Source organism: Coturnix japonica, unplaced genomic scaffold, assembly GCF_054131305.1.
Source record: "Coturnix japonica strain WE unplaced genomic scaffold, WE-NBRP24 Scf063, whole genome shotgun sequence".
NCBI classification, from domain to species: domain Eukaryota; kingdom Metazoa; phylum Chordata; class Aves; order Galliformes; family Phasianidae; genus Coturnix; species Coturnix japonica.
Genome location: NW_028188966.1, coordinates 84096 through 106545, shown reverse-complemented (window position 1 = coordinate 106545; position 22450 = coordinate 84096). Strand labels below are relative to the sequence as shown.

Below are 22450 nucleotides of genomic sequence, written 5' to 3'. Positions count from 1 at the left end.
TTAATAAAGAGCCGCTGTCTAGATGGAGGGGGCGTGGTTTATGCTAATGAAGGGACGTGGTTTATGCTAATGAAGAGCCGCTGTCTAAAGGGAAGGGGGCGTGGTTTATGCTAATCAAGGGCCGTGGTTTATGCTAATAAAGAGCCGCTGTCTAAAGGGAAAAGGGCGTAGTTTATGCTAATAAAGAGGCGTGGTTTATGCTAATGAAGAGCCGCTGTCTAAAAGGAAGGGGGGCGTGGTTTATGCTAATAAAGAGCGTGGTTTATGCTAATAAGCCGCGGTCTAAAGGGAAGGGGGCGTGGTCTAAAGGGGGATGGGGCGTGGTTTATGCTAATGAAGAGGCGCGCTCTAAATGGAAGGGGGCGTGGCTTATGCTAATAAAGAGCCGTGGCTTAGACGGAAGTGGGCGTGGTTTATGCTAATAAAGAGCCGTGGTCTGAAGGGAAGGGGGCGTGGTTTATGCTAATAAGGAGTCGTGGTTTAGATGGAAGTGGGCGTGGTTTATGCTAATAAGGAGCCGTGGTTTAGATGGAAGTGGGCGTGGCTTATGCTAATAAAGGGGCGTGGCTTAAAGGGAAGGGGGCGTGGCCAAGCGTCCGCTTTGCAGAGGGGGCGCGGGAGGAGGTGAGTCCCCAAAACGGCCCGAAATGACCCCAAAAATCACCCCCCCCCCACCCCATATTAAAACCCATAACGGGCCCCTATAGGACCATGAAAACCCCTTTAGAAAAGACCCGAAAAACAGGCCAAAAAACCCCAAAAAAACCCCGATTTTCTGCCATATCCCAACGACCCCAAATCTTCCCCTATTGATCCTATTATAAAAAGCCCCAAAATCGGGTGAATTGGCCCCAAAATGAGGCTTAAAACGGGTCTTTCCACCCCATTAGAGTGAATGGGGCAGCGCTGCTGCTGCAGGGGAACATTAACATGCAGAGCACGGAGACGGCGGCGGCTGGGAGATATATAGGGGATATGGGGGGATATAGGGGATATAGGGTTATATAGGGGGATATAGGGGATATAGGGTTATATAGGGGATATAGGGGATATAGGGGATATAGGGGATATAGGGTTATATAGGGGATATAGGGGATATAGGGGATATAGGGGATATAGGGTTATATAGGGGATATAGGGGATATAGGGGATATAGGGGATATAGGGGATATAGGGTTATATAGGGGATATAGGGGGATATAGGGGATATAGGGGATATAGGGGATATAGGGGATATAGGGGGATATAGGGGATATAGGGAATATAGGGGATATAGGGGATATAGGGGATATAGGGGATATAGGGGATATAGGGGGATATAGGGGATATGGGGGGATATAGGGGATATAGGGGATATAGGGGATATAGGGGATATAGGGGATATAGGGGGATATAGGGGATATAGGGGATATAGGGGGATATAGGGGATATAGGGGATATAGGGGATATAGGGGGATATAGGGGATATAGGGGGATATAGGGGATATAGGGGATATAGGGTTATATAGGGGATATGGGGGGATATAGGGGATATAGGGGGATATAGGGGATATAGGGGATATAGGGGATATAGGGGGATATAGGGGATATAGGGGATATAGGGGATATAGGGGATATAGGGGATATAGGGGGATATAGGGGATATAGGGGATATAGGGGGATATAGGGGATATAGGGGATACAGGGGATATAGGGGGATATAGGGGATATGGGGGATATAGGGGGATATAGGGTTATATAGGGGATATAGGGGATATAGGGGATATAGGGGATATAGGGTTATATAGGGGATATAGGGGATATAGGGGATATAGGGGATATAGGGTTATATAGGGGATATAGGGGGATATAGGGGATATAGGGGATATAGGGGATATAGGGTTATATAGGGGATATAGGGGATATAGGGTTATATAGGGGATATAGGGGATATAGGGGATATAGGGGATATAGGGGGATATAGGGGATATAGGGGATATAGGGGGATATAGGGGATATGGGGGATATAGGGGATATAGGGGATATAGGGGATATAGGGGATATAGGGGATATAGGGGATATAGGGTTATATAGGGGATATAGGGGATATAGGGTTATATAGGGGATATAGGGGATATAGGGGCAATGGGGGCTATGGGGGCTATGGGGGGATATGGAGGTTATGGGGGGATATGGGGCTATAGGGGATATATGGGGCTATGGGGGGCTATGGGGGATATGGGGTATATAGGGGATATGGGGCTATAGGGGGCAATGGGGGATATAGGGGTATATGGAGGCTATGGGAATGTATGGGGGGATATGGGGGATATAGGGGATATAGGGTATATAGGGGATATAGGGGGATATAGGGGATATAGGGAATATAGGGTTATATAGGGGATATAGGGGATATAGGGGATATAGGGGGATATAGGGGATATAGGGGATATAGGGGATATAGGGGATATAGGGGATATAGGGGATATAGGGTTATATAGGGGATATAGGGGATATAGGGGATATAGGGGATATAGGGGGATATAGGGGATATAGGGGATATAGGGGATATAGGGGATATAGGGGATATAGGGGGGATATAGGGGATATAGGGGATATAGGGGGATATAGGGGATATAGGGGATATAGGGGATATAGGGGATATAGGGGGATATAGGGGATATAGGGGATATAGGGCATATAGGGGATATAGGGGGATATAGGGGATATAGGGGATATAGGGGGATATGGGGGGATATAGGGGATATAGGGGGATATAGGGGATATAGGGGATATAGGGGATATGGGGGATATAGGGGATATAGGGGATATAGGGGGATATAGGGGATATAGGGGATATAGGGGGATATAGGGGATATAGGGGATATAGGGGATATAGGGGATATAGGGGGATATGGGGGCTATAGGGAGATATGGGGGCTATAGGGTATGGGGGGCTATAGGGGCTATGGGGGGATATGGGGGATATGGGGCTATAGGAGGATATGGGGGCTATAGGGGCTATGGGGGGATATGGGGCTATGAGGGGCTATGGGGGCTATGGGGGGATATGGAGGTTATGGGGGGATAGGGGGCTATAGGGGATATATGGGGCTATGGGGGGCTATGGGGCTATGGGGGGATATAGGGGATATGGGGCTATAGGGGGCAATGGGGGATATAGGGGTATATGGGGGCTATGGGAATGTATGGGGGGGATATGGGGGATATGGGGGATATAGGGGATATAGGGGATATAGGGGATATAGGGGGATATAGGGGATATAGGGGATATAGGGGGATATAGGGGGATATAGGGGATATAGGGGATATAGGGGATATGGGGGATATAGGGGATATAGGGGATATAGGGGATATAGGGGATATAGGGTGATATAGGGGATATAGGGGATATAGGGGATATAGGGGGATATAGGGGATATAGGGGGATATAGGGTTATATAGGGGATATAGGGGATATAGGGGATATAGGGGATATAGGGGGATATAGGGGATATAGGGGGTATAGGGGATATAGGGGATATAGGGTTATATAGGGGATATAGGGGATATAGGGGATATAGGGTTATATAGGGGATATAGGGGATATAGGGGATATAGGGTTATATAGGGTATATAGGGGGATATAGGGGATATAGGGGATATAGGGGATATAGGGGATATAGGGGATATGGGGTTATATAGGGGATATAGGGTTATATAGGTGATATAGGGGATATAGGGGATATAGGGGATATAGGGGATATAGGGTTACATAGGGGATATAGGGTTATATAGGGGATATAGGGGATATAGGGGATATAGGGGATATAGGGGATATAGGGTTATATAGGAGATATAGGGGATATAGGGTTATACAGGGGATATAGGGGATATAGGGTTATATAGGGGATATAGGGGATATAGGGTTATATAGGGGATATAGGGGATATAGGGGATATAGGGTTATATAGGGGATATAGGGGATATAGGGGGATATAGGGGATATAGGGGATATAGGGGATATAGGGGATATAGGGTTATATAGGAGATATAGGGGATATAGGGTTATATAGGGGATATAGGGGATATAGGGGATATAGGGGATATAGGGGATATAGGGTTATATAGGGGATATAGGGGATATAGGGGGATATAGGGGATATAGGGGATATAGGGGGATATAGGGGATATAGGGGATATGGGGGATATAGGGGGATATAGGGGATATAGGGGGATATAGGGGGATATAGGGGATATAGGGGATATAGGGTTATATAGGGGATATAGGGGATATAGGGGATATGGGGTTATATAGGGGATATAGGGTTATATAGGGGATATAGGGGATATAGGGTTATATAGCGGATATAGTGTTATATAGGGGATATAGGGGATATAGGGGATATATGGGATATAGGGGATATAGGGGATATAGGGGATATAGGGGATATAGGGGCTATAGGGGGATATAGGGGGCTATGGGGGATGTGGACACCCCCCCCCCTTGCACCCCACAACTCTTCATCCCCCAAACAGCCGCAATGAGGAGGAGCCCCCAAGAGAGGAGCTGCACCCAGGTATGGGGCGCTATGGGGCGCTATGGGGTGCTATCGGGTGCTATGGGGTTCTATGGGGCGCTATGGGGTGCTATGGGGCAGCTATGGGGCGCTATGGGGCAGCTGTAGGGTGCTATGGGGTGCTATAGGTCGCTATGGGGTGCTATGGGGCATCTATGGGGCGCTATGGGTGCTATGGGGCACCTGTGGTGTGCTATGGGGCGCTATGGGGCGCTATGGGGTGCTATGGGGCAGTTATGGGGCGCTATGGGGCAGCTGTGGGGTGCTATGGGGTTCTATGGGGCGCTATGGGTGCTATGGGGCAGCTATGGGGCAGCTATGGGGAGCTATGGGTGCTATGGGGCGCTATGGGGTGCTATGAGGCATCTATGGGGTGCTATGGGTGCTATGGGGCAGCTATGGGGTGCTATGGGGCAGCTATGCAGCGCTGTGGGGCAGCTATGGGGTGCTATGGGGTTCTGTGGGGTGCTATGGGGTGCCATGGGGCACTGTGGGGTGCTATGGGTGCTATGGGGCAGCTATGGCGCTCTATGGGGTGCTATGGGGCAGCTATGGGGGGCTATGGGGCAGCTATGGGGTGCTATGGGGCAGCTATGCAGCGCTGTGGGGCAGCTATGGGGTGCTATAGGGCGCTATGGGGTGCTATGGGGTGCCATGGGGTGCTATGGGGCAGCTATGGGGCGCTATGGGGCAGCTGTGGGGTGCTATGGGCTTCTATGGGGTTCTATGGGATGCTATGGGGTGCTATGGGGCACCTGTGGTGTGCTATGGGGCAGCTATGGGTGCTATGGGGCAGCTATGGGGCTCTGTGGGGTACTATGGGGCTCTATGGGGCAGCTATGCAGCGCTGTGGGGCAGCTATGTGGTGCTATGGGGCGCTATGGGGTGCTATGGGGTGCCATGGGGTGCTATGGGGCAGCTATGGGGCGCTATGGGGCAGCTGTGGGGTGCTATGGGGTGCTATGGGGTTCTATGGGGTGCTATGGGGCACCTGTGGTGTGCTATGGGGCAGCTATGGGGCTCTCTGGGGTGCTATGGGGCTCTATGGGGCAGCTATGCAGCGCTGTGGGGCAGCTATGGGGTGCTATGGGGCGCTATGGGGCGCTATGGGGTGCCATGGTGTGCTATGGGGTGCTATGGGGCAGCTATGGGGTGCTATGGGGCAGCTATGGGCAGCTATGGGGTGCCATGGAGCACTGTGGGGTGCTATGGGGCAGCTATGGGGCTCTATGGGCAGCTATGGGGCTCTATGGTGTGCTATGGGGTGCTATGGGGCAGCTATGCAGCGCTGTGGGGCAGCTATGGGGTGCTATAGGGCGCTATGGGGTGCTATGGGGTGCTATGGGGTGCTATGGGGCAGCTATGGGGCGCTATGGGGCAGCTGTGGGGTGCTATGGGGTGCTATGGGGCACCTGTGGTGTGCTATGGGGCAGCTATGGGGCTCTGTGGGGTGCTATGGGGCTCTATGGGGCAGCTATGCAGCGCTGTGGGGCATCTATGGGGTGCTATGGGGTTCTGTGGGGTGCTATGGGGTGCCATGGTGTGCTATGGGGTGCTATAGGGCAGCTATGGGGCAGCTATGGGGTGCTATGGGGCAGCTATGGGCAGCTATGGGGTGCCATGGAGCACTGTGGGGTGCTATGGGGCAGCTATGGGGCTCTATGGGCAGCTATGGGGCTCTATGGTGTGCCATGGGGTGCAATGGGGCGGCTATGGGGCAGCTCTATGGGGTGATGCTATGGGGCAGCTGTATGCACTGGGTACCATTGGGTGCCGTTCGGTGCCCTCGGTTGCCCTCGGCTCCCTTCGGCAACCTTCGGGTCCCCTCGGCAACTTTCGTGTCCCCTCGGCAACTTTCGTGTCCCATTGGCCCCCATTGGCTGCCCTCGGCAACCTTCGGGTCCCCTCGGCAACTTTCGGGTCCCATTAAATGCCCTCGGGTCCCCTCGGCAACCTTCGGGTCCCCTCGGCAACTTTCGGGTCCCATCGGCAACCTTCGGCTCCCATTAACTGCCCTCGGGTTGCCCTCGGCAACCTTCGGCTCCCCTCGGCTCCCCTCGGCAACCTTCGGGTCCCCATTGGCTCCCATTGGCTGCCCTCGGCAACCTTCGGGTCCCCTCGGCAACCTTCGTGTCCCCATTGGTTCCTATTGGCTGCCTTCGGCAACCTTCGGGTCCCTTCGGCAACCTTCGGGTCCCCATTGGTTCCCATTGGCTTCCCTCGGCAACTTTCGGGTCCCTTCGGCAACCTCCGTCTCCCCATTGGCTCCCATTGGCTGCCCTCGGCAATCTTCGGCTCCCCTCGGCAACCTTCGGGTCCCCATTGGTTCCCATTGGCTCCCATTAGCTGCTCTCGGCAACCTTCGGGTCCCATTAACTGCCCTCGGGTCCCCTCGGCAACTTTCGGGTCCCCTCGGCAACTTTCGTGTTCTCTCGGCAACTTTCGTGTCCCATTGGCCCCCATTGGCTGCCCTCGGCAACCTTCGGGTCCCCTCGGCAACTTTCGGGTCCCATCGGCAACCTTCGGCTCCCATTAACTGCCCTCGGGTTGCCCTCGGCAACCTTCGGCTCCCCTCGGCAACCCTCGGCTCCCCATTGGCTCCCATTAACTGCCCTCGGCAATCTTCGGGTCCCCTCGGCAACCTTCGTCTCCCTTCGGCAACCTTCGTGTCCCCATTGGTTCCTATTGGCTGCCCTCGGCAACCCTCGGGTCCCATCGGCAACCTTCGTCTCCCTTCGGCAACTTTCGTGTCCCTTCGGCAACCTTCGGCTCCCCTCGGCAACCTTCGTCTCCCCTCGGCAACCTTCGGGTCCCCATTGGCTCCCATTGGCTGCCCTCGGCAACCTTCGGGTCCCCTCGGCAACTTTCGGGTCCCATTGGCTGCCCTCGGGTCCCCTCGGCAACCTTCGTGTCTCCTCGGCAATCTTCGGGTCCCCTCGGCAACCTCCGTCTCCCCATTGGTTCCTATTGGCTGCCCTCGGCAACCTTCGGGTCCCCTCGGCAACCTTCGGGTCCCCATTGGCTCCCATTGGCTCCCATTGGCTGCCTTCGGGTCCCCTCGGCAACTTTCGTCTCCCCTCGGCAACCTTCGGGTCCCCATTGGCTCCCATTGGCTGCCTTCGGCAACCTTCGGCTCCCCTCGGCAACCTTCGGGTCCCCATTGGCTCCCATTGGCTGCCTTCGGCAACCTTCGGCTCCCCTCGGCAACCTTCGGGTCCCATTAAATGCCCTCGGGTCCCCTCGGCAACCTTCGTGTCTCCTCGGCAATCTTCGGGTCCCCTCGGCAACCTTCGGGTCCCCATTGGCTCCCATTGGCTGCCCTCGGCAATCTTCGGCTCCCCTCGGCAACCTTCGGGTCCCCATTGGCTCCCATTGGCTGCCCTCGGCAACCTTCGGCTCCCCTCGGCAACTTTCGGGTCCCATTAAATGCCCTCGGGTCCCCTCGGCAACCTTCGTGTCCCCATTGGTTCCCATTGGCTCCCATTGGCTGCCTTCGGCAACCTTCGGCTCCCCTCGGCAACCTTCGGCTCCCCTCGGCAATCTCCGCCCCCCCATTGGCTGCCTTATATTCGCCCTCGTCAATCTCCGTCACCCCTCGGCAACTTCCGCCCCCCCTTTAACTAACACCGCAATTCCCCTCCGGTCCTCCAGGCGGCGCTGTGTCTGCGATGACCCCATGGAGCCGCTCTATCCCCCTCCTTCCTGCTTTCCTCGCTTTCACTCTCTCGTGCGCGGGGCCTTTCCCGGAAGTGAAGCGGCCGCCATTAAACGTCGCCATAGTGTTACGCGGATCCCCGATCCCGAGCGATCTTTTAAACCCTCCGTTCCCACCGGGGGTGACTCCGGTACCTTTAAGGATGGACGAAGGGGATCCCAGGAGTTTATTGGTCCGGTTATGTGACCTGTTGTCGTCGTTAAAGCTGCACGGGGTGGTGTTTGACGACAAGGCCGGAGCCGAGGCCGTGGCCCATATCTTGGACTTTGTGTCGGCTCAGGCCGCGGTGCCAATAGTGGGAGTCAGCGGGGGGGCGGCCACTGTCATGGCGCCCAAGGTAAGGGGGGGATATGGGGGCTAATATGGGGGTCTATGGGGCTAATATGGGGGTCTATGGGGCTCCTATTGGGGTCTATGGGGGTCTATGGGGTCTCTATGGGTCTCTATGGGTCCCTATGGGGCTCTATGGGGCTAATATGGGGGTCTGTGGGTCCCTATGGGTCTCTATGGGGCTAATATGGGGGTCTATGGGGATCTATGGGGCTCCTATTGGGGTCTATGGGGATCTATGAGGTCCCTATGGGTCTCTATGGGGATCTATGGGGATCTATGGGTCTCTGTGGGGCTAATATGGGGGTCTATGGGTCTCTATGGATCCTTATGGGTCTCTATGGGGTCTCTATGGGGTCCCTATGGGTCCCTATGGGTCTCTATGGGGTCTCTATGGGGCTAATATGGGTCTCTATGGGGCTAATATGGGTCTCTATGGGGTCCCTATGGGTCTCTATGGGGTCTATGGATCCCTGTGGGTCTCTATGGGGTCCCTATGGGTCTCTATGGGGCTAATATGGGGGTCTATGGGTCTCTATGGGGTCCCTATGCGGTCTATGGGGTCCCTATGGGTCCCTATGGGGTCCCTATGGGTCCCTATGGGGGTCTATGGGGCTCCTATGGGGGTCTATGGGGCTCCTATGGGGCTCTATGGGGATGTATGGGGGTCTATGGGGGTCCTATGGGGATCTGTGGGGGTCTATGGGGATGTATGGGGGTCTATGGGGGTCTATGGGGATGTATGGGGGTCTATGGGGCTCCTATGGGGGTCTATGGGGTTGTATGGGGGTCTATGGGGGTCTATGGGGCACCTATGGGGCTCTATGGGGATGTATGGGGCTCTATGGGGATGTATGGGGGTCTATGGGGATGTATGGGGGTCTATGGGGATGTATGGGGGTCTATGGGGATGTATGGGGGTCTATGGGGGTCGGCTCAGGCCGCGGTGCCCATAGTGGGAGTCAGCGGGGGGGCGGCCACTGTCATGGCGCCCAAGGTAAGGGGGGGTAATGGGGGCTAATATGGGGGTCTATGGGGCTCCTATGGGGGTCTATGGGGGTCTGTGGGGATGTATGGGGGTCTATGGCAATGTATGGGGCTCCTATGGGGGTCTATGGGGGGCTATGAGGGTAATATGGGAGTCTATGGGGGTCTATGGGGCACCTATGGGGGTCTATGGGGCTAATATAGGGTTCTATGGGGGTCTATGGGGATGTATGGGGCTCCTATGGGGCTCTATGGGGATGTATGGGGGTCTATGAGGATGTATGGGGCTCCTATGGGGGTCTATGGGGATGTATGGGGGTATTTGGGGCTCTATGGGGCTCTATGGGGTCTCTATGGGTCCCTATGGGTCTCTATGGGTCCCTATGAGGTCTCTACGGGTCTCTGTGGGTCTCTATGGGGCTAATATGGGGGTCTATGGGGATCTATGGGGCTCCTATTGGGGTCTATGGGGGTCTATGGGGTCTCTATGGGTCTCTATGGGTCCCTATGGGGTCTCTATGGGGTCTCTATGGGTCTCTATGGGGCTAATATGGGGGTCTATGGGGATCTATGGGGCTCCTATTGGGGTCTATGGGTCTCTATGGGGCTCTATGGGGCTAATATGGGGGTCTATGGGGATCTATGGGGCTCCTATTGGGGTCTATGGGGATCTATGGGGCTTCTATGGGGGTCTATGGGGATGTATGGGGGTCTGTGGGGATCTATGGGGCTCCTATTGGGGTATATGGGGGTCTATGGGGTCCCTATGGGTCCCTATGGGGTCCCTATGGGGTCTATGGATCTCTATGGGGTCTATGGGGTCTCTATGGGTCCCTATGAGTCTCTATGGGGCTAATACGGGGGTCTATGGGTCTCTATGGGGTCCCTATGGGGTCTATGGGGTCTCTATGGGGTCCCTATGCGGTCTATGGATCCCTATGGGTCTCTATGGGGCTCCTATGGGGGTCTATGGGGCTCCTATGGGGGTCTATGAGGCACCTGTGGGGATCTAGGGGGCTCCTATGGGGCTCTATGGGGATGTATGGGGCTCTATGGGGATGTATGGGGGTCTATGGGGGTCCTATGGGGGTCTATGGGGATCTATGGGGGTCTATGGGGATATATGAGGCACCTATGGGGATGTATGCGGTTAAAATGGGGATCTGTGGGGGTCTATGGGGATGTATGGGGGTCTATGGGGCTCCTATGGGGGTCTATTGGGGGGATATGGGGGCCTATGGGGGCTAATATGGGGGTCTATGGGGTTGTATGGGGGTCTATGGGGATGTATGGGGGTCTATGGGGCTCCTATGGGGGTCTATGGGGCTCCTATGGGTCCCTATGGGTCTCTATGGGGTCTCTATGGGTCTCTATGGGGATCTATGGGTCTCTATGGGGCTAATATGGGGGTCTATGGGGATGTATGGGGCTCCTATGGGGGTCTATGGGTCTCTATGGGGCTAATATGGGGGTCTATGGGGATCTATGGGGCTCCTATTGGGGTCTATGGGGGTTTATGGGGCTCCTATGGGGTCTCTATGGGGTCTCTGGGTCTCTATGGGGTCTCGATGGGTCTCTGTGGGGTCTATGGGGTCTCTAAGGGTCCCTATGGGGTCTATGGGGTCTCTATGGGGTCCCTATGAGGTCTATGGGTCTCTATGGGGTCTCGATGGGTCTCTGTGGGGTCTATGGGGTCTCTATGGGGTCCCTATGGGGTCTATGGGGTCTCTATGGGTCCCTATGGGTCTCTATGGGTCTCGATGGGTCTCTGTGGGGTCTATGGGGTCTCTATGGGTCCCTATGGGTCTCTATGGGGTCTATGGGTCTCTATGGGGTCTATGGGTCCCTATGGGTCTCTATGGGTCTCTATGGGGCTAATATGGGGATCTATGGGGCTCCTATTGGGGTATATGGGGGTCTATGGGGTCTATGGGGTCTCTATGGGTCCCTATGGGTCTCTATGGGTCTCTATGGGGCTAATATGGGGGTCTGTGGGTCTCTATGGGGTCTCTATGGGTCTATGGGGGTCTATGGGTCTCTATGGGTTTCTATGGGAATGTATGGGGATCTATGGGTCTCTATGGGGTCTCTATGGGGCTAATATGGGGATCTGTGGGGCTCCTATTGGGGTCTATGGGGCTCCTATTGGGGTCTATGGGGATCTATGGGGCTCCTATGGGGCTCTATGGGGATGTATGGGGGTCTATGGGGTTCCTGTGGGGCTCTATGGGGATGTATGGGGCTCTATGGGGTTGTATGGGGGTCTGTGGGGCTAATATAGGGTTCTATGGGGGTCTATGGGGGTCTGTGGGGATCTATGGGGCTCCTATGGGGATCTTTGGGGATAATAGGAGGGATATGGGGGTAATAGGGGGTCTGTGGGGATCTATGGGGCTCCTATGGGGGTCTGTGGGGATGTATGGGGGTCTGTGGGGATGTATGGGGGTCTATGGGGCTACTATGGGGGTCTATGGGAGTCTATGGGGCTCCTATGGGGGTCTATGGGGATGTATGGGGGTCTATGGGGGGATATGGGGGTATATGGGGGTAATAGGGGGGATATGGGGGTCTGTGGGGATGTATGGGGATCTATGGGGCTCCTATGGGGGTCTATGGGGGTCTGTGTGGCTCCTATGGGGATCTGTGGGGATCTATGAGGCACCTATGGGGGTCTATGGGGATGTATGGGGGTCTATGGGGATGTATGGGGGTCTATGGGGCTCCTATGGGGCTCTATGGGGATGTATGGGGGTCTATGGGGCTCTATGGGGGTCTATGGGGATGTATGGGGGTCTATGGGGATGTATGGGGCTCTATGGGGATGTATGGGGGTCTATGGGGCTCTATGGGGATGTATGGGGCTCTATGGGGATGTTTGGGGGTCTATGGGGATGTATGGGGGTCTATGGGGATGTATGGGGCTCTATGGGGATGTATGGGGGTCTATGGGGCTCTATGGGGATGTATGGGGCTCTATGGGGATGTTTGGGGGTCTATGGGGATGTATGGGGGTCTATGGGGATGTATGGGGATCTATGGGGCTCCTATGGGGTCCTATGGGGCTCTATGGGGATGTATGGGGGTCTATGGGGATGTATGGGGCTCTATGGGGATGTTTGGGGGTCTATGGGGATGTATGGGGGTCTATGGGGATGTATGGGGGTCTATGGGGCTCCTATGGGGTCCTATGGGGCTCTATGGGGATGTTTGGGGGTCTATGGGGATGTATGGGGGTCTATGGGGATGTATGGGGCTCTATGGGGATGTTTGGGGGTCTATGGGGATGTATGGGGCTCTATGGGGATGTATGGGGCTCTATGGGGATGTATGGGGGTCTATGGGGATGTATGGGGGTCTATGGGGGTCGGCTCAGGCCGCGGTGCCCATAGTGGGAGTCAGCGGGGGGGCGGCCACTGTCATGGCGCCCAAGGTAAGGGGGGGATATGGGGGCTAATATGGGGGTCTATGGGGCTCCTATGGGGGTCTATTGGGGGGATATGGGGGCCTATGGGGGCTAATATGGGGGTCTATGGGGATGTATGGGGGGTCTATGGGGATGTATGGGGGGTCTATGGGGATGTATGAGGGTCTGTGGGGATGTATGGGGGTCTATGGGGATGTATGAGGGTCTATGGGTCTCTATGGGTCCCTATGGGGTCTCTACGGGTCTCTGTGGGTCTCTATGGGGTCTCTATGGGTCTCTATGGGGACCTATGGGGTCTCTATGGGGTCCCTATGGGGTCTATGGATCCCTATGGGTCTCTATGGGGCTAATATGGGGGTCTATGGGGATCTATGGGGCTCCTATGGGGGTCTATGGGGATCTATGGGGCTCCTATGGGGTCTCTACGGGTCTCTATGGGGTCCCTATGGGTCTCTATGGGTCTCTATGGGGTCTCTATGGGTCTCTATGGGGTCTCTAAGGGTCCCTATGGGGTCTCTATGGGGTCCCTGTGGGTCTCTATGGGGTCTCTATGGGTCTCTATGGGGCTAATATGGGTCCCTATGGGTCTCTATGGGTCTCTATGGGGTCTCTATGGGGTCTCTATGGGTCTCTATGGGGTCTCTATGGGGTCTCTATGGGGTCTCTTATGGATCCCTATGGGTCTCTATGGGTCTCTATGGGGTCTCTGGGTCTCTATGGGGTCTCGATGGGTCTCTGTGGGGTCTATGGGGTCTCTATGGGGTCCCTATGGGGTCTATGGATCCCTATGGGTTTCTATGGGGCTCCTATGGGGGTCTATGGGGATCTATGGGGCTCCTATGGGGTCTCTACGGGTCTCTATGGGGCTAATATGGGGGTCTATGGGGATCTATGGGGCTCCTATTGGGGTCTATGGGTCTCTATGGGGCTCTATGGGGCTAATATGGGGGTCTATGGGGATCTATGGGGCTCCTATTGGGGTCTATGGGGATCTATGGGGCTTCTATGGGGGTCTATGGGGATGTATGGGGCTCCTATGGGGGTCTATGGGGATGTATGGGGGTATTTGGGGCTCTATGGGGCTCTATGGGTCTCTATGGGTCTCTATGGGTCTCTATGGGGCTCTATGGGTCTCTATGGGGTTCTATGGGGCTAATATGGGGGTCTATGGGGATATATGGGGGTCTATGGGGATCTGTGGGGATGCATGGGGGTCTATGGGGATGTATGGGGGTCTATGGGGATCTATGGGGATGTATGGGGCTCCTATGGGGAAGTATGGGGGTCTAAGGGGGTCTATGGGGATGTATGGGGGTCTATGGGGATGTATGGGGCACCTATGGGGGTCTATGGGGATGTATGGGGGTCTATGGGGATGTATGGGGGTCTATGGGGATCTATGGGGATGTATGGGGCTCCTATGGGGAAGTATGGGGGTCTAAGGGGGTCTATGGGGATGTATGGGGGTCTATGGGGATGTATGGGGCACCTATGGGGGTCTATGGGGATGTATGGGGGTCTGTGGGGATGTATGGGGGTCTATGGGGATGTATGGGGGTCTATGGGGATGTATGGGGCTCTATGGGGATGTATGGGGCTCTATGGGGATGTATGGGGCTCTATGGGGATGTATGGGGCTCTATGGGGATGTATGGGGGTCTATGGGGGTCGGCTCAGGCCGCGGTGCCCATAGTGGGAGTCAGCGGGGGGGCGGCCACTGTCATGGCGCCCAAGGTAAGGGGGGGTAATGGGTCTCTATGGGTCTCTATGGGTCTCTATGGGGTCTATGGATCCCTGTGGGTCCCTATGGGGTCCCTATGGGTCTCTATGGGTCCCTATGGGTCTCTGTGGGGCTAATATGGGGGTCTATGGGTCCCTATGGGTCCCTATGGGTCTCTATGGGGTCTCTATGGGTCCCTATGGGGCTCCTATGGGGGTCTATGGGTCTCTATGGGTCTCTATGGGGCTAATATGGGTCCCTATGGGTCCCTATGGGTCTCTGTGGGGCTAATATGGGGGTCTATGGGTCCCTATGGGTCTCTATGGGGTCTATGGATCCCTATGGATCCCTATGGGTCTCTATGGGGTCTCTATGGGTCCCTATGGGTCCCTATGGGTCTCTATGGGGCTCCTATGGGGGTCTATGGGGGTCTATGGGGCACCTGTGGGGATCTAGGGGGCTCCTATGGGGCTCTATGGGGATGTATGGGGCTCTATGGGGATGTATGGGGGTCTATGGGGGTCCTATGGGGGTCTATGGGGATGTATGGGGGTCTATGGGGATGTATGTGGGTCTATGGGGATGTATGGGGGTCTGTGGGGATGTATGGGGGTCTGTGGGGATGTATGGGGGTCTGTGGGGATGTATGGGGGTCTATGGGGATGTATGGGGCTCTATGGGGATGTATGGGGCTCTATGGGGATGTATGGGGGTCTGTGGGGATGTATGGGGCTCTATGGGGATGTATGGGGCTCTATGGGGATGTATGGGGGTCTGTGGGGATGTATGGGGGTCTATGGGGATGTTTGGGGGTCTATGGGGATGTATGGGGCTCTATGGGGATGTATGGGGGTCTATGGGGATGTATGGGGGTCTATGGGGGTCGGCTCAGGCCGCGGTGCCCATAGTGGGAGTCAGCGGGGGGGCGGCCACTGTCATGGCGCCCAAGGTAAGGGGGGGTAATGGGGGCTAATATGGGGCTAATAGGGGGGTAATATGGGGGTCTATGGGGATGTATGGGGGTCCCTATGGGTCCCTATGGGTCCCTATGGGTCCATATGGGTCTCTATGGGTCTCTATGGGGATCTATGGGGATCTATGGGGCTCCTATGGGGATGTATGGGGGTCTATGGGGCTCCTATGGGGATGTATGGGGGCCTATGGGGCTCCTATGGGGATCTGTGGGGGTCTATGGGGCTCCTATGGGGATGTATGGGGGTCTGTGGGGATGTATGGGGGTCTATGGGGATCTATGGGGGTCTATGGGGATGTATGGGGGTCTATGGGGATCTATGGGGTCCCTATGGGTCTCTATGGAGCTAATATGGGGGTCTATGGGGATGTATGGGGGTCTATGGGGATCTATGGGGCTCCTATTGGGGTATATGGGGGTCTATGGGGGTCTATGGGGTCTCTATGGGTCCCTATGGGGACCCTATGGGGTCTATGGATCTCTATGGGGTCCCTATGGGGTCTATGGATCCCTATGGGTCTCTATGGGGTCTGTGGGTCCCTGTGGGTCCCTATGGGGGTCTATGGGTCTCTATGGGTCTCTATGGGTCCCTATAGGTCTCTATGGGGATCTATGGGTCTCTATGGGGCTAATATGGGGGTCTATGGGGATCTATGGGGCTCCTATTAGGGTCTATGGGGGTTTATGGGGCTCCTATGGGTCCGTATGGGGTCTCTATGGGTCCGTATGGGGTCTCTATGGGTCCGTATGGGGTCTCTATGGGGCTAATATGGGTCTCTATGGGGCTAATATGGGTCTCTATGGGGTCTCTATGGGGTCCCTATGGGGTCCCTATGGGGTCTCTATGGGTCTCTATGGGGTCTCTATGGGGTCTCTATGGGTCTCTATGGGGTCTCTATGGGTCCCTATGGGTCCCTATGGGTCCCTATGGGTCTCTATGGGGTCCCTATGGGTCTCTATGGGGTCTCTGTGGGTCCTTATGGGTCCCTATGGGTCTCTTTGGAGCTAATATGGGTCCCTATGGGTCTCTATGGGGCTAATATGGGGCTAATATGGGTTTCTATGGGTCTCTATGGGGTCTCTATGGGGTCTATGGGGTCCCTATGGGTCTCTATGGGGTCCCTATGGGTCTCTATGGAGTCCCTATGGGTCTCTATGGGTCTTTATGGGGCTAATATGGGGGTCTATGGGGTCCCTATGGGGATCTATGGGTCCCTATGGGTCTCTTTGGAGCTAATATGGGTCCCTATGGGGTCTCTATGGGTCTTTATGGGGTCTCTTTGGGTCCCTTTGGGTCTCTTTGGAGCTAATATGGGTCCCTATGGGTCTCTATGGGGCTAATATGGGTCCCTATGGGTCTCTATGGGGTCCCTATGGGTCTCTATGGGGCTCCTATGGGGATCTATGGGGCTCCTATGGGGCTCTATGGGGTTAATATGGGGGTCTATGGGGATCTATGGGTCTCCTATGGGTCTCTATGGGGTCCCTATGGGGCTAATATGGGTCCCTATGGGGTCCCTATGGGTCTCTATGGGGTCTCTATGGGTCCCTTTGGGTCTCTATGGGTCCCTATGGTTCTGTATGGGGCTAATATGGGGGTCTATGGGGTCCCTATGGGTCCCTATGGGTCTCTATGGGGTCCCTATGGGTCCCTATGGGTCTCTATGGGGCTCCTATGGGGATCTATGGGTCTCTATGGGGTATCTATGGGTCTCTATGGGTCCCTATGGGTCTTTATGGAGTCCCTATGGGGTCCCTATGGGGTCCCTATGGGTCCCTATGGGTCTCTATGGGTCTCTATGGGGCTCCTATGGGGCTCTATGGGTCTCAATGGGTTTCCTATGGGTCTCTATGGGGCATCCCCCTTATACCCTTATACCATCTATGGGTCTCCTATAGGGATCTATGGGTCTCTATGGGGTCTCTATGGGTCTCAATGGGTTTCCTATGGGTCTCTGTGGGTCTTCTATGGGGATCTATGGGTCTCTATGGGGCTAATATGGGGGTCTATGGGGATCTATGGGGCTCCTATGGGGTCTCTATGGGTCCCTATGGGTCTCTATGGGTCCCTATGGGTCTCTATGGGTCCCTATGGGTCTCTATGGGGTCCCTATGGGTCTCTATGGGGTCTCTATGGGGCTAATATGGGTCCCTATGGGTCTCTATGGGGCTCCTATGGGGCTCTATGGGTCTCTATGGGGTCTCTATGGGGCTCCTATGGGGCTCTATGGGGTTATATGGGAATCTATGGGTCTCTATGGGGCATCCCCCTTATACCCTTATACCATCTATGGGTCTCCTATAGGGATCTATGGGTCTCTATGGGTCTCTATGGGGTCCCTATGGGTCTCTATGGGGTCTCTATGGGGTCTCTATGGGGTCTCTATGGGGTCTCTATGGGGTCTCTATGGGTCCCTATGGGTCCCTATGGGTCTCTATGGGTCCCTATGGGGTCCCTATGGGTCTCTATGGGTCTCTATGGGGCTCCTATGGGGCTCTATGGGGTTATATGGGAATCTATGGGTCTCTATGGGGCATCCCCCTTATACCCTTATACCATCTATGGGTCTCCTATAGGGATCTATGGGTCTCTATGGGGTCCCTATGGGTCTCTATGGGTCTCTATGGGTCCCTATGGGTCCCTATGGGTCTCTATGGGGATCTATGGGTCTCTATGGGGCTAATATGGGGGTCTATGGGGATCTATGGGGCTCCTATGGGGTCTCTATGGGTCCCTATGGGTCTCTATGGGGTCCCTATGGGTCTCTATGGGGTCTCTATGGGGCTAATATGGGTCTCTATGGGGCTCCTATGGGGCTCTATGGGGTTATATGGGAATCTATGGGTCTCTATGGGGCATCCCCCTTATACCCTTATACCATCTATGGGTCTCCTATAGGGATCTATGGGTCTCTATGGGGTCTCTATGGGGTCTCTATGGGTCTCTATGGGGTCTCTATGGGTCCCTATGGGTCCCTATGGGTCTCTATGGGTCTCTTTGGAGCTAATATGGGTCCCTGTGGGTCCCTATGGGTCTCTATGGGGCTAATATGGGTCCCTATGGGTCTCTATGGCGCTCTATGGGGTCTCTATGGGTCTCTATGGGGCTCCATGTGGCTGCTATGGGGCTCTATGGGGATCTATGGGTCTCTATGGGGCTCCTATGGGGGTCTATGGGTCTCTGTGGGGCTCCTATGGGTCTCTATGGGTCCCTATGGGGTCTATGGATCCCTATGGGTCTCTATGGGGTCCCTATGGGGTCCCTATGGGGTCTCTATGGGGTCTCTATGGGTCTCTATGGGGCTAATATGGGGGTCTATGGGGTCTCTATGGGTCCCTATGGGTCTCTTTGGAGCTAATATGGGTCCCTATGGGTCTCTATGGGGCTAATATGGGTCCCTATGGGTCCCTATGGGTCTCTATGGGTCCCTATAAGCATCTATGGGTCCCTATGTGTCTCTATGGGTCCCTATGGGTCTCTATGGGGATCTATGGGTCTCTATGGGGTCCCTGTGGGGTCTATGGATCCCTATGGGTCTCTATGGGGTCTCTATGGGTCTCTATGGGGTCTCTATGTGTCCCTATGGGTCTCTTTGGGGTCTCTATGGGTCCCTATGGGTCTCTTTGGAGCTAATATGGGTCCCTATGGGTCTCTATGGGGTCTCTATGGGTCTCTATGGGTCCCTATGGGTCTCTATGGGTCCCTATGGGGTCTCTATGGGTCTCTATGGGGTCCCTATGGGGTCCCTATGGGTCTCTATGGGGTCTCTATGGGGTCTCTATGGGTCTCTATGGGTCTCTATGGGGTCTCTATGGGGTCTCTATGGGGTCTCTATGGGGTCTCTATGGGTCCCTATGGGTCTCTATGGGGTCTCTATGGGGCTCCTATGGGTCCCTATGGGTCCCTATGGGTCTCTTTGGAGCTAATATGGGTCCCTATGGGTCTCTATGGGGCTAATATGGGTCCCTATGGGTCTCTATGGCGCTCTATGGGGTCTCTATGGGTCTCTATGGGGCTCCATGTGGCTGCTATGGGGCTCTATGGGGCTCTATGGGGTGTCTATGGGGATCTATGGGTTTCTTATGGGTCTCAATGGGGCTCCTATGGGGATCTATGGGGCTCTATGGGGTCCCTATGGGGTCTCTATGGGTCTCAATGGGTTTCCTATGGGTCCCTATGGGTCTCTATGGGTCTCTATGGGTCCCTATGGGGTCCCTATGGGGTCTCTATGGGTCCCTATGGGTCCCTATGGGTCTCTATGGGGTCTCTATGGATCCCTATGGGTCTCTATGGGTCTCTATGGGGGTCTATGGGTCTCTATGGGTTTCTATGGGAATGTATGGGGATCTATGGGGCACCTATGGGTCTCTATGGGTCTCTATGGGGTCCCTATGGGTCTCTATGGGGTCCCTATGGGTCTCTATGGGTCCTTATGGGGTCTATGGGTCTCTATGGGTCCCTGTGGGTCTCTATGGGTCCCTGTGGGTCTCTATGGGGCTCTTATGGGGCTCTGTGGGGTCTATGGATCTTCTATGGGCATCTATGGGGCTCCTATAGGGATCTATGGGTCTCAATGGGTCCCTATGGGTCTCTATGGGTCTCTATGGGGTCTCTATGGGTCTCTGTGGGTCCCTATGGGTCTCTATGGGGTCCCTATGGATCTCTATGGGGTCCCTATGGATCCCTATGGGGTCCCTATGGGGCTCTATGGGGTTATATGGGAATCTATGGGTCTCTATGGGGCCTCCCCCCTTATCCCCCCATATCCCCCCATATCTCCCCATAGGAGCCCGGCTCCACGTTCCTTCAGCTCGGTTCGTCCACGGAGCAGCAGCTCCGCGTGATCTTCGAGCTGTTGGAGGAATACGACTGGACCACGTTCTCCGTTATCACCACCTTAAGGCCGGGCCGCCGCCATTTTACCTCCGCCATCGACGCCATCACCGACGGCAGCTTTATCGGCTGGGATCATAGAGGCGTCACCACCATAGACCCCAATGGAGATGACCCGGATGGAAGAGAGCTAGAGCGTCGCTTACGGGAAGTGACGTCACGAGTCCGCTTGCTTTATTGTTCCGCCGATGAGCTGCGTTATGTGTTCCGGGCTGCTCGCGCTGCCGGTGTCGCTGGTTCCGGTTACGTTTGGTTCTCGGTCGGTGCCGGTTTGGGGTCGGATGAGGATCCGGTGATGGAGGAGGCACCGGATGGGTTGTTCGTGGTGTTGGCTGCAGCATGGAGGGACCCTTTGGGAGAGAGGTTAAGGGCCGGGATGGCGGTGGTGGCGGAAGGGACGGAAGCCATGAGGAGGGAACGGAGGGAAGGCGGAAGCGGAAGTGGTGGAGCCGGAAGTGGGCCTGCCGGAAGTGGTGCCGCCGGAAGTGGATCTAGCGGAAGTGGAACCACCGGAAGTGGAGGGAGCGGAAGTGGGGTGAACGGAAGTGTTACGACCGGAAGCGGAAATGAAGATGATGGAGATGGAGGAGGGGACTGTAGGGAGAGGAGGCCCAGAGCGGGGGGGGGGCTGCACCGGTGAGTGATGGGGGGGGATCTATGGGGCGAATATGGGGGTCTGTGGGGTTAATATGGGGGTCTATGGGGCGAATATGGGGCTAATATGGGGGTCTATGGGGATCTATGGGGCTAATATGGGGGTCTATGGGTATATATAGGGGTCTATGGGGCGAATATGGGGGTCTATGGGGCTAATATAGGGCTCTATGGGGGTCTGTGGGGCTCCTATGGCGATCTATGGGGCTAATATGGGGGTCTATGGGGATCTATGGGGCTAATATGGGGGTCTATGGGGATCTAAAGGGGTCTATGGGGCTAATATGGGGGTCTATGGGGATCTATGGGGCGAATATGGGGGTCTATGGGGCTATTATAGGGCTCTGTGGGGGTCTGTGGGGCTCCTATGGGATCTATGGGGCCAATATGGGGGTCTATGGGGATCTATGGGGCTTCTATGGGGGTCTGTGGGGCTCCTATGGGGATCTATGGGGCTCTATGTGGATCTATGGGGGTCTGTGGGGGTCTATGGGGCTAATATGGGGATCTATGGGGTTAATATGGGGGTCTATGGGGATCTATGGGGCTAATATGGGGGTCTATGGGGATCTATGGGGGTCTATGGGGCTAATATGGGGGTCTATGGGGGTAATATGGGGCTAATATGGGGCTCTATGGGTGTCTATGGGGCTAATATGGGGGTCTATGGGGCTAATATGGGGGTTTATGGGGCTCCTATGGGGATAATATGGGGGTCTATGGGGATCTATGGGGCTCCTATGGGGGTCTATGGGGCTCCTATGGGATCTATGGGGTTAATATGGGGGTCTATGGGGTTAATATGGGGGTCTATGGGGCTCCTATGGGGATCTATGGGGCTCTATGTGGATCTATGGGGGTCTGTGGGGTTCTTATGGGGGTCTATGGGGCTAATATGGGGGTCTATGGGGATCTATGGGGCTAATATGGGGATCTATGGGGAACTATGGGGGTCTAGGGGGTCTATGGGGCTAATATGGGGGTCTGTGGGGGTCTATGGGGCTAATATGGGGGTCTATGGGGATCTATAGGGGTCTATGGGGCGAATATGGGGGTCTATGGGGATCTATGGGGGTCTATGGGGCTAATATGGGGGTCTATGGGGCGAATATGGGGGTCTGTGGGGATCTATGGGGGTCTATGGGGCTAATATGGGGGTCTATGGGGCTAATATGGGGGTCTGTGGGGATCTAT

General features: G+C 55.2%; 1 protein-coding gene across 1 annotated transcript in view; it reads left to right on the top strand.

Moving 5' to 3' along the window:
• The first annotated feature begins 446 nt into the window (after positions 1-446).
• The window catches only part of LOC107307479 (glutamate receptor ionotropic, NMDA 2D-like), a 61170-nt gene continuing 39166 nt past the window's right edge, over positions 447-22450 (top strand). The window contains exons 1-4 of the mRNA XM_085533782.1: positions 447-624; positions 4519-4559; positions 8211-8611; positions 20496-21238. Of these exons, the coding sequence (XP_085389908.1) occupies positions 485-624; positions 4519-4559; positions 8211-8611; positions 20496-21238 (1325 nt within the window). The 5' untranslated portion in view covers positions 447-484. The remainder of the gene's footprint in view (positions 625-4518; positions 4560-8210; positions 8612-20495; positions 21239-22450) is intronic.